The 12922-nt window shown below is 41.3% G+C and overlaps 1 protein-coding gene across 1 annotated transcript; it reads right to left on the bottom strand.

Annotated features, from left to right (window-relative positions):
- Positions 1 to 6348: 6348 nt before the first annotated feature.
- Positions 6349 to 12008, bottom strand: LOC109439862 (5-hydroxytryptamine receptor 3C). Its single transcript, XM_074336703.1, has 9 exons — positions 11942 to 12008; positions 10533 to 10699; positions 10095 to 10139; positions 9486 to 9595; positions 9043 to 9212; positions 8043 to 8203; positions 7398 to 7602; positions 6992 to 7207; positions 6349 to 6858 (listed from the first exon to the last, which is right to left on the bottom strand). The coding sequence occupies exons 1-9, from the start codon at positions 12006 to 12008 to the stop codon at positions 6629 to 6631; spliced, it is 1371 nt and encodes a 456-aa protein (XP_074192804.1). The 3' UTR covers positions 6349 to 6628.
- Between the last annotated feature and the right edge of the window lie 914 nt (positions 12009 to 12922).

The raw sequence follows: 12922 nt of genomic DNA, 5'->3' as shown, positions 1-12922 counted from the left end.
ATTGCATATTAGACCAGATAAATCTAAAAGACATTTAGAGGTCTGACAATTAAGTTTGTGAACTTGTTGCAACGATGTTGTTAACTTTTTTTGATATCAGAGAGATTATTCGTTATGAATTTGTACCAACTGGACAAATAGTTAACCAACATTACTATTTGGAAGTACTGAAAAGGCTGCATCAAAAAGTTAGATGAAAACGACCTGAACTTTTTGTCAACAATTCATGGCTCTTGCATCACCACAATGCACCAGCTCACACAGCACAGTCTGTGAGAGAGTTTTTAGCCAGTAAATAAATAACTGTATTGGAACACCCTCCCTACTCACCTGATCTGGCTCCCAATGACTTCTTTCTTTACCCGAAGAGAAAGGAAATATTGAAAGGAAGACCTTTTGAGGACAATCAGGACATCAAGGGTAATATGACGATAGCTCTGATGGCCATTCCAGAAAAAAGAGTACCAAATTGCTTTGAAGGGTGGACTAGGCATTGGTGACAGTGCATAGCTTCCCAAGGGGAGTACTTCAAAGGCGACCGTAGTGATATTCAGCAATGAGGTATGTAGCACTTTTTCTAGGATGAGTTCACGAACTTAATTGTTAGACCTTGTACAGAGCATACCATTCAACAGCAGCAGAATACACATTCTCAAGTGCTCAAGGGCAACACATGAAACATTCTTCAAGAATGATCATGCCGGAGAAATCAGGCAAGAAAGAATAAAAGATAATTAATCATAATTAGAAAGAAAGAAATAAAATTGCCTCTATTTTCAGATGACATGATTTTACATATAGGAAATCCTAAAGACTCCAGCAAAAAATTGTTATATTTAATCAACAAATTCAGTAAAGATGCAGGATACAAAATTAACATACAAAAATCAGTAGCATTTCTATACACTAACAATGAATTATCTGAAAAAGAAATTTAAAAAACTGATCCCGTTTACAATAGCATCAAAAACAATAAAATATTTAGGAATACATTTAACCAAGGGGGTTAGAGATCTCTACATAGAAAACTACAAGACTTTGATGAAAAATATTGAAGAAGGCACAAATAAATGGAAAGATATCCCATATTCATGATTGGAAGAATTAATATTGTTAAAATGTCCATATTACCCAAAGCCATCTATAGATTCAATGTAATCCCTATCAAGATTCCAAATGCATTTTTTACACAAGTAGAATTCACAATTTTTTATTTCACTTTATTGATTTTACTTGTCTCATTTTGAGTTTTGAAATAGCATTTTAAAAACTTAACATATTTAACTTATTGTTTCATTGCACATATATAGTATTCCAGCTACCTCGTGGGTTAAATAAACATAAAAATATCTAAACTTGGTTGTTGAGTGCTATTTAAAATATGTTCCTATAGAAAGTACATTATAATTTCTAAACCAATGATTTCATAAATTATCATTTGGAATATAGTTCATCTGTAAGTTGGTAATCTCTGAATGTGTAATTAGTATTGTAAAAATAAAAAATGGCCGTTTTCAGTGTTACATTTTTGGCTTTGAATATCTGTATTTATTTGCCTATTCATTCCCTTTTTTGTTACATAAAGGGTTTAAGATATTAAACACAAATGCATTGAACAGAGAATATAAAGGGAGATAGCAAATAAAATTAATTTCTCTAGTTTAATGCATGATTGAAGACAATCTGCTAATGTTCTTGTAATACCTAAGTGAGCAATGATTTTAACCTAATGTAAGCTTGAGTCAGTTAGCTCCATAAATAAGACTACAATTACTAATCTAAAAATAATTAAGTGATAACCTATACAACAATGAATATGAATAAACTATTGCTATTCACGCAACATGAATAAATCTCAGAAACATAATATTGAGGGAAAGGAGCCAGACATAAAAGTATACACATTGTAATTCCATTTACATAAAATTTAAAAAACTGGCTAAAGTAATCTAGAAGTCAGGTTAGTAATTATGCTTTGAGAGAATGAATGGGAGTAATGATTGAGAGGTGCCCATGTAGGATTTTTCCAAGGGTTGGTCTATTTCTTTACCTGCGTGGTGGTTATACACGTGTGGTAAATTTTAATAATTCATTGAGTGGTACACATATGATTTGTACACTTTTCTGTATGTATTTTATATTGCAATAAAAAGTTTAATTTAAACAATTAAGTGAAGGAACAAACACCTTTTTTCATTGTTTAAGGTTTTGGTATGCCAGATGTGTGTTGCACTCACTATGTTAAAAGGCTGAGTTAGGGCCGGCCCGGTGACTCAGGCCTCAGGCAGTAGGAGCTCCGTGCTCCTAACTCCGAAGGCTGCGGGTCGATTCCTACATGGGCCAGTGGGCTCTCAACCACAAGGTTGCCAGTTCAATTCCTCGAATCCCGCAAGGGATGGTGGGCAGCGCGCCCTGCAACTAAAGATTGAACACGGCACCTTGAGCTGAGCTGCCACTGAGCTCCCAGATGGCTCTGTTGGAGTGCGTCCTCTCAACTACAAGGTTGCCAGTTTGACTCCCGCAAGGGATGGTGGGCAGTGCCCCCTGCAACTAGTAACGGCAACTGGACCTGGAGCTGAGCTGCGCCCCCTGCAACTAAGACTGAAAGGACAACAACTTGAAGCTGAATGCACCCTCCACAACTAAGATTGAAAGGACAAGAATTTGACTTGGAAAAAAGTCCTGGAAGTACACACTCTTCCCCAATAAAGTCTTGTTCCCCTTCCCCAATAAAAATCTTTAAAAAAATAAAATGAAAGGCTGAGTTAACGATTCAAGATGTTACTTAAGAATTATTGAATATTGAAATAAAAAATGACTTTGGGCGACTAAGTGTCTTGGACTGGCTCAAATAATAAATGAAAGCTGGAATCCAAGTGTAAGGTAGAGAAGAGTGAAAAGAAAGTAATTTGTGAACTCAAGATCCCTGAGACTAGGAATCTAAGCAGTTCTTCTCTCAGCAAGTATGAGAAAACAGGCAAGAGACCTGAGCTTTTGTCAGAAGTAGAAACTGATGCCCTCCATAACATATGTTATGAAACATGTTATGAAACATATGTTATGAAACATCCTTATGCTGTATTTGAAAAGTGCTACTTATTTTGTGTAGATTTCTATAACTATGCGTTATATGTGAAATAATTAATGTCAGGGGCATCAACTCTGAACTATTAAGGATGATGCTGTAGACTAATTGTCCTAAATAGATATGGGTGGGAGGGTTTCAAAAGAACTAGTAAAAAGATAAAGGAGAAATAATAGCAGATGTTGGTATAAAAAAGGTGGAAGGGAAAATACAAGAGGAATAGATGAGAGAGAAAATGATGTTGAAAGAGCAGGCAGATGAGTTTAGTTTTCAGAGAGAGGCAGAGAGATGAAAGAAGAGAGGGGTAAGTATGAAATATGGTACTGTCTGTAGATAGTCTGGATTTCCAGAAGGTGGAAGGAATCAGACAGTGATGAGACAAAACATACAACGAAAATGGTCAGATACCTGGGGTGCCAAAAGAATAAGTAGGGAGAAAATTTTCTCAAAATTGTTAAAAGAATAAGAAAATAAACACTGAGGTGTGAGAAGGTGGTGAGGATACCCGTGAATACTGCTAATGAAAGGAGGGAGTGGGAAGTTAGTAGAAATGACAATCCCAGAAGTCAGAAACATAATCAAGCATTTCAGGAGAATATATCCAGGGCTAGTGATTTGTTTTTCATGAAGACTTCATAAATTTCCAATGCACATGCTTAGCAAAGGTTTACAATAGAAAATGGAGGAAGAGGAAACAAAGTTATTATCAAAAGGGCTAACATATATATATTTATATATATGTATATATTTATATTTACGTATATATTTATATACGTATATATAAAGTTATATATATAAAGTTTTATATATATAAAGTTTTAGATATAAAGTTTTAGATATATAAAGTTTTGTATATATATTTATATAATTATGTATATATACATATATATGTGTATATATATTATATATATATAATATACATATAATTTTTAGTGTGAGAAGGGCATCAGAAATCGGAAGCATCTCCCCCTATGTTGTGAAATACCCCTAACATTTCTGCTGACATGTCTAGGCTAGTTCTATTTTTAAATGTTTTCTTTTATTATCAGGTTATATTTTAGACCACAAGGCTCACCTCAATCCTAACACACGAACAGGTTGTTCTTTTGCAAAGGACATTGTCAATTATAATGATCTTGGCACAGAAAACCTGAAGTTACATATACATGAGGTGGAAAAAATTGCAAGATAACATCTAGAGAAATGCAAATGTGAGATGGGAAAGGAAAAAGAAATGATGCAAAGGTGATCTTAAGAAATTTGAAATCCCTCAGAGATGTGGCAAACACTCTTCAGTTTAAGTTATGGGCAAAAGTCAAGGACGAGTTTCTGAGTGAGAAATATGTTCCAAGTAATGGAAAGAAGGAAACATAAGGTAATCTGCAACAGAAATGCCTTCACCAGGGTGTAAGTAACTTCTCTAAGGACTTAAAGATAGTTGACATATAAAGATGGGTTGCTAATTTTCCACATTAGATATGGAAAAATAAAATAAAGCACACCAGGATAGGATAAAGGGATTGCGCCTAGAACTAGTATGTTGTCACACAGCAGCATGCCTGTCTGTCCCCTCGTACCTACCCCTAAAAAGAAAGAAGAGTCTGTGAGACTATTCCTTTCAGGGACATTGCTTCACCTTTATGCCATCTCCTTGTTTGGCCCCAAAGGATGGCTGGCTAGCCAATGATGGATAAGATTCCTCAAGAAAGGAACAACCTAAGACAGGCACAGTTGCGTGGGGACCACCAGGTGAACTCCCTGGGTTGATAGAGGTGGGCATAGACCCCCACCTTCCCCTGTCTAAGAAGAGCTTCTGCCTCTGTGGCTGCATTCCTCTCCACAACCTGCTTGGGAAGTGATTCTAGATGTGATAACATCAGTTCTCCATCTCAGTAAGTTTTCAACATAAAAGTTTTGTCCCCTGGGGAGGTACAAACAATAATTGTTTATACATCATGGGACTTTCGACAGGCAAGGGTGATTGGTTTGAACCAGTTTTCTGGTATAATGTATGAGACTCACAGACCCCAGAAAAAACAATGCTACTTCCTTGTATGTGCATCAGTAAAAGCCACAAGGTGGCCCGATTGGGGACTCTCAGTCCTTTGAGGCTGTGAGACCCTTGGCCCCTGTTTCAAAACTTTCTTGATTTCTGTTTCTTTCTTAACCCTTCGCCGCCCCTTCTTGTTCTCTCACTGCCCGTGTTGCGCTGGATGCGACACTAGTAAAATAGTGGTTCTTGGCTGGTTGGTATTTATTCATACATTAACCATTCAACAAGTATGTGTTAAGCATCTATGATGTGTCAGGCATGGTACCATACACTGAGCTATAAAAATGGATGACATTTTACCTGACCTTTAAGAAAGCACACTCTTAGGGGAGGCTGAAATGTAAATAAATCGCTGAAATGTATTTACCTAATTGAAATATAATTCAGATATGTTTCTTTGGTATTCTTTCACTTCCCCTATCAATTTCTGTCTCTTCTCAGGGCCTGGCTTCCAGCAAGCTGTTAGAATCTTCCCTAGGATGATACCTGCTAATGAAGGGTATGAAGGACTATTAAGAGGGAACTCTTTTTTTTTCTTTTTAGAAAGGGTGTTTTTGATAGTAAAAATAACATATGCTCATTGAAAACAATTAAAACAAAGATATCAAATCAAATAGCAATCACTCATAATCGCATTATCCGGGACAGCATTTGCTCACGTTTTCGTGTCTAGACATGCATATCTTTTTCTCTGAGTTTCTATCTAGCGGTCTTTTTTTTTCTTTTTTAAAGAAATTATATGTACATGCTGTTTTGTAATTTGTTTTTTCCATTTTTATATGGCATGGACCTGTTTCCATATTTATTAACATAGATCTACCTTCTTACTTTAAATGGATACAAAGCATTCCATCGTGTGGCTGTATGACAATTTATTTACTTGAACCCTTTAATAGAGGTCCTTAACTGTCTTCCTGGCCCTCCTCCAAGCATGTATATTCAGAAGGCCCTCTCTGTTTGATTTTGTGAAATCAAAGGAACCTGTCAGAATAAAAAAATGACACAATATTTATTTCAAGGAGCAATGTCTTAACCTCTTTATTTTTTTAAAACTCTGAAAGTGTCTGAAAGACTTAAAATCAAACCAGATTACATCTGTTTAGGATGAATTATCAAAACTTCTGCAAAAGGAGAAACTCCACCTGTTTGTGGATCTATTATAAATGTACTGAGGGGCCAGTGCTTCCTGGAAAGTCATTTATTGGGTCAATCAATCATGGAGAGACTCCACTGACTGGGACCTCCACTGATAAGTGAGTCAGAAGTTAGGTGTGGCTAAGGGACACTGAAAGTGTACAAGAATGAGGACCATGGCATATGAGAAGTCAGGAAACTGTCTAGGGCTATGCTGGACTTGCTTGGTAGGGCTGTGTTGAAGGTTTGGGAACACAGAAGGGGACATGATAGTCACTGGGGATAAGTGGCTAAGATTAGAAAAGGGGCCTGGGTCTGGCTGTGGTTGGAAGGGAGAGGCGGGTGTGCATGACTCCCTATGTGTTCCAGAGGACGATGACCGTGATGAGGAACGTGGCCATGAACAGCAGGTAGAGACGGAAGAGCAGGGTGTCCATCATGTGGCTGAACTGCACCCACAGGCCCACCAAGTGCTGCTTCTGGGCCTCGTCTTCCTGCCGGGCCATTGTTGACCCAGGGCACCCACGTAACTCTGCCTCTCGGGGATCTGGCACCTTCCCTACCAGCTCCACGGGCTCCTTCAGACCTAAGGAGAGACAGAGACCCAGCCATGGACTGCAAAGGTCACCCGGGATGGGGTGGACGGGCCAGGCAAGGAGGCAGGAGCAGAGAAGTGGAGATATTAGAAGAGGAAGTGTGGGCGGAGCTGATTTTGTTACCAGGCAGGTGGGCAGGGGTGAGGTCCAGGCCCTTGGTTCCCTTCTGGGGCACAGTGGGGCAGCATTTCATTGCTCTGGTGCAATGTAGAAGCAGCGACTGGAGCCATTGGGGCATGGGTGGGGGCTGGGTGGTGGCCAGGTGCAGCAAGTAGCTGATGAAAATGGTTTCCAGCAGGCTGAACACCATCAGCGACAGGCACAGGGCAAAGTAGACACCTGAGGGCAAAGCAAATGATAAATAAACCAGGGCAGATTCATCTTCACACTTTACTTAAGCTTCTTTCCCCACATCCAGTCTTTCCTCAGAAACCCTACCCTCTTTAAGTAAGAGGCCACTGGTTCTCCTGACACCCCCATCCCAGTCCTCTGCTGCCTTTGCTTCCCCAGAAAGTGGAAAAGGCCATACTGATGAGGGGGGTGCCACTGGCAGGTAGTAAGTCATTCATCATGAGCAGGAAGACGTTGTAGCCCAGCAGAAGTGTTATCTTGAATGGAGCACGATTCTCATTTTCTGCAGGCAAGTAGAAGCTGAGGGCATCAATGGCAACCAGAAAGCTACTGGGCACCAGAAGGTTTATGACGTAGAGTCTGGGCCTGCGCCTGATGGCCACCTGGTGGGGAGGAGAGAGTGTGGAGAATGTGGCACAAAACTGATGCCAAAGGCTCAACTGTATATTTGACTGTCTAATCCTTGCTGATGCGATGTTAGGCTGGCTATGGGATGATTATGCCCTTCTACAGAAGTGCCTCCAATTTGTTTTCTAATTTGTGTCCAACCTGCTGGGAATACAACTATAGGTGTTTAAGGGCAAATAGGACCCTTTGCTCCATCGGGATAGGTGGCTGGGGCATTCTTGAAACAGCTCAGCTGCTCCTCTCTGCATGCAGAGGTCCTGGGGATCCTTCAGTTGGGCCATTAGGGTAGAAGGTGGAATGGGGAATGGGTGCTTCACCTCCTAGAGTTTCTTTTTATGTCCCAAAGAACCTCAGACCAAGAGGAAAATTACAGAGCAATTGGGATGAGAAGTCAAAGAGCGACCCCTGGACTTACGTAGAAGATGATCTGGTCGTATATATGGCTGCCCACTGACATCTTTGGGGTGGCCATGTTGATGCCCAGCAGTTCCCATTCTCCCTGAGTCTGAATGACGTCACGAGACGTGTCTGTTATCTCCCACACTTCCTTGTCCATGCCGAGGGTCACGCTGTCCACTGCACGACAGGCCGGGGTAGCTCAGCAAGTGCTCCCACGCCTGCTGCCCACACAATTCAATTCCTCCCCACTGAGCTTCTTCAACAAATTTTCCTCTCAGGGCATCCAGCTTTTCAGAAGTGGGTGACAGGACCCCCAGTTCATATGTGGGTGGGCTGCAGCACTGACTTTTTGTTGAAAACAAGGGTAAGTCAAAGTTGTTATGGGAATTTTGGATATGATTCAAATGTGAACAACTGGAGAATTAAGAAGGAAAATAGGAGTGACTCCAAAAATTTTGGATGATTTTGGAGTCATTCCTATTTTCCTTCTTAATTCTCCAGGTGTATGATGTTTTAGTGGAATCAACCTTGAATAGCTCAACATTTTCATAATTACAGGCATGCCCATTATAATGATTGATTTATCCAAATCTGCCACGACACCTGGTGGCATTTAGTTACATTAATTTACTGGTTTAAGTGTGTTAACTCTTGAAGTTAAAGGGTTTGCAGCAGCTCGGGGTCAGGGGAGCCTCATTTGGTGCAAAGGGCCACCCAAAGCAGTTGTCTTTTTTTTTCTTAAACTTTATTGAGGAATTAAAGCAGTAGTTCTTAACCCTGTCTGCACATTAGCAACACCTGGGGAGATATAAAAACTAACAATACCTGGGCCCCACCTGGAACAATTCAATTGGAATCTCTGGGGTGATGTATAGGTAGTTATTGTTATTTTAAAAAGGATTTAGTGGGTACCCAGTGTTGAGAAACACTTATTTAAAATCTTCCCTAATAATATCTACACCACTTAACTATCTTCCCCTAAGTCTTAAATAGCTGCCACAATGTGTCTGGCTCACCTGTGTGGAGGAAGGAACTGAAGGTGAAGGTGCAATTCTGTTGGTCAAAAGGGAAGTAGAAGATGTCCAGGTTACAGATGCTGGTCACCCGCCCTGGCTTATCGTACTGTATTCGACCTTCACTGCTGACATATGCAGTGAGACCTGGAGGCGTCTTATCCACAGTCATGCTGCTCGAGAGAGGAGAGGTGAGTGCTGTGGGTGCTTTAATTATCTTTTGTCTCCCGTTCTTCCCAGGTCTTCCCCAACTGTGCTCTCCTTTGGGCTCTTTCTCTAATGTCATTCTATCTTGTCTCTTCTACTCCTCCTAGTGTTTTGTGGGAGTCAATTAGTTGAGACTGCGCCCCTGTCTGAATCTTTTGGTGTCCCTATGCCCTGCACTGACTCTAGGCTGTTCTTTGCAGAGGGCCTTCATGCAGGTTTTCCCCAGCTCAGATACATACGATTCAACGATGATGATGTCTGGGATCCACAGGTTTTCAGCTGATATAGTGAGTTTATTGATGTTGACACACTCTTCTGGGTTCCAACTGATGAAAGGATTGTCCCACATCTGCACGCAGAGCAGTGGGAAACAAAGGCGAGGGATGGTGTAGCTTGTCCGGTCAGCCTCTGCTGCCTTGCCCATTCTTTAAATTCTGATACTCTAACGCCACTCACGTCCCCAGTGACCACAGCCTATATCCCCCTCTTTATCTAACCATGTGTCATTAGCAAAGTACCCCTTAATGGCCTTTTTTCCCCCAGGCAGACCTTAAATATAGCCTAATACCACTTACACCCAGGAACACACCGCCATTTTGGCCAGCAAACACTTGTCCATTTTCTTGGGTCACCATTTCTACCTTCCTAAGCTGCTCAGGGAGATTTGTGTCCCCAAGGCCAGTCCAGTTCTAGGTGGTGTTATTTGGTCTCAGAAAGATTTATACATTAGGTAGCGGTTTGGGCTGTAATACCTTTAAGCATTACAGGTAATTACAAGTATTACAAGTAATACCTTCAACAAAAACTTACAGAGGGAAGCAGGAAGGGGATAGGTGAATCTGCCTTACCATATTAATCCACAGGAATGATGTCAGAAGCTGGAGCTGTGCATCCTGGTAAAGAAAGTCCCAGCCAGGATTGTTAGTGCAAAAAGACTTGGCCCGCTCCCATCTCATACTCTTATCAATATTTACTAATTTATTGGGCCAGACAGTTCTAGATGCTGGACTGTCTTTTCCTTACTGGTCTTATTTTGTATCTAGGCATAATTCAGGACACAGACCACTTCTTCCTGGAGTATTCCAGAAAGGACAGGACTCAAGGTAAATCTTTCCTGAAAAAGGACATTCTTTATGTCTCCCTGCCCTATAGGAAAGCCCTCTATTTATATGAAATGTATTCAGAGTACCTATTGTTCACCACTGGACCAGTACAATGCTGGGTTGACAGGGCAGAGGACCCTTGTTCCCTATCAGAAGCTATGGAAAATGAGGACCAGGTCTCACCACTTCCAGGATGGCAGACAGGGTGAAGGAGACGTTGACCTGAGTGGGGATGCTGTAATTGATGACTGGACGGAAGGCCTTTCTGTCAAACAATGCTTGGAAGGCAGCAGGGTTCACCCCATGCTGGTCAAAGCCTGAGCAATTGATGGTGAAAGTGTCGCCTCTTCCTGTAGAGAGCAGAGACTCTGTGAGAGAGGGTCTCTATTGCCAGGACTGGAGCCTCTCTGCAGAGATAGAAAACAGAGGATATACTGGGAAGAGCAGGTGAGCCCTCCTTCCTGGGCCAAGACTCCCTGAAACCAGAGCCCTTCCTGCCAGAACCGGAGAGGATGGGCCGGCTGGTAGGCAAATGGTGGAAGTCCGTGAGGTGAGCTGAGTCATTACTCTATCCTCATTCCCATTGTTTCATCCTCATGCAAAACCTGCCCAAATCTATATGCAAATTTGGCCCTGGGGCAATGACAGCCACTTCAAGCAGTCTTTTAGTGTACCCATCACAAGCCTCTTGAGTCCACCTAATAACACCGTTGAGCTCTGTCCTAAAACTTGTATTCCAGGTCACTTAGAAATTTGCTGTAATGTATTTCTTTTCTTCATTCCATCCTCATGGACTTCTGTAAGAACGGATTTATCAAAAAAATAAGAGAAGCAAAAGATTGCATTTACTAGGCAGATAAAGAAAATTTGTAATAGGTATTCTGAATGGATGCTTACCTTGGTGCTTGGCATTTATTTTGCCCATCTCAAATTTAGTGACTTCAGATATCTTGGCATTTATTTCCAGCCTTGGGATCATTAGGTGATACCATTGAGCATATGCCATGCCAGTGCTGTGTTGTCTCTGGGCTATGGCCAGGGAACCACCTGAGTAGGATCTTTGCCCTATTTCTATCTTGGTGTAATAGTTCCCTCTGCCTGCTCCTCTCCATCACCAACTCTTTCCATAATAGTTAAGGGATGTGCCCTGACAGGGAACAAATATTCCCTCATGAAAGCAAAGTATCCACTTCCTTCTATCTAAGATTGATCCCACCCTCCCCTCAGTATTTTACTTACTCCTTCATGTCATGTTTAAAATTAGTGGCTACTCTTCTCACAGATATCATATCAAAGGAAAAAGAGATAGGAAGGGAAGGAAGGGGCATTGGAGGTTAGTGACAAGGTAGAATTTAGAGAGGTGGTGAAATGGGGCAGTGTCGTAGATCCCTCTGCAGGCAGGAATAGAGGCAGGCTGTGTGTCCTCATCAGCGGAATACCTTTCTATCTGTCACCAAAAGGAAATCAAGACTCAGACATTATGGAAGAAATATTTAACATGTTAATTCTGAATGTCCTCCAAGTGCTACAGGGAAGTTTCTAGATGTCATTCAGAACCACACTCTGGTCTTCCCTATTCTTGCCCATCTTACCTTGAAGCAGAAGGTTGACAGTGAGGCAGAGGAGGAGTCTTCCCCCAGCAAGCCACCCCCCTTCCATCCTTCTCTTCTGGATTCTTCTCTGGGGACTCACCAGGAGCCCCTAAACCCTTGAGCTTAAAGGAGCTTGGACCACAACTTGGCACCTGGTTTTGAATACTGCTCATGACAGGTGAGGTGACCACTCCCTGGTGAAAAGCTGTGGCCAGAGATGGCACAGCAGAGTGTCCTGCTTTGACCCTGTCCAGGTATGCCTTCCGGGCTCCAGGCAGGGAGGAAGCTAGGCCAAGACTAGGGCAGAAGCGTCTGTTTGGCAGCTCTGTGCTGAAATCAATAACACAATAACTTGCCTTAATGAGAGAGTGTGGGCTGGGCAAGTAAGAATTATGTTCTTCTGAGGCCAGGGAATCTGCAGATTTGGAAAGGTGACATTATTTAGGGATTTGGTTATGTATTCATTAGGGATAACTGCAAATACCAATTATAAATCTTGACTCATGTCTTTATTGTCTATTGTTTATATTTTTCCAACAGCCCTTAGATTTTCTCTTTCCAATCTCTCTGCCTCCTTGATTCACCCTCCCCTAAACCAATGTTCCCCATACATTTTTCACTCTATGCCTGAATTGCATAATAGTAGAAGTCATAGAATTAGCAGATAGCAGAGCTGTTTTTAATGTTTTTGTGTTGTCAATAGTGTTACACATTATCACAAACTAGTAATCTCGGCTAACATCAATATTAATGGTATGTGTCAATATTATATCTTATGTCACATCACTATAAAAAACACAATCGGACCAAATGAGTGAATTGGAGCATTGTTATATTACATCAGTTACATTTCCAGAAAGACTTGGAAATTTTTTTCTTGCAGAAGGGTAAAGTTTCTTTTAGAATACAAAAGAAACTTTGTTCAGAATGGACAACGCTGAATAGAACGTACTAAGGAAGGCCGAAATGGCTTAGGGCCCC

This window comes from Rhinolophus sinicus, linkage group LG01 (assembly GCF_036562045.2).
Source record: "Rhinolophus sinicus isolate RSC01 linkage group LG01, ASM3656204v1, whole genome shotgun sequence".
NCBI lineage: Eukaryota > Metazoa > Chordata > Mammalia > Chiroptera > Rhinolophidae > Rhinolophus > Rhinolophus sinicus.
The sequence above is the reverse complement of the archived record's forward strand: the minus strand, read 5'-3'. Positions and strand labels throughout refer to the sequence as shown.

What these genes read in the sequence shown, in the direction of transcription:
- LOC109439862 (XM_074336703.1), bottom strand. Translation starts at nt 12,008, where the DNA reads ATGGAAGGGGGGTGGCTTGCTGGGGGAAGACTCCTCCTCTGCCTCACT. An exon ending in CAGTTCCTTCCTCCACACAG is followed by an intron (nt 8,204 to 9,042) that starts GTGAGCCAGACA and finishes CCTGTCGTGCAG; the next exon opens with TGGACAGCGTGACCCTCGGC. An exon ending in CACCCCTGCCCACCTGCCTG is followed by an intron (nt 6,859 to 6,991) that starts GTAACAAAATCA and finishes GTCTCTCCTTAG; the next exon opens with GTCTGAAGGAGCCCGTGGAG.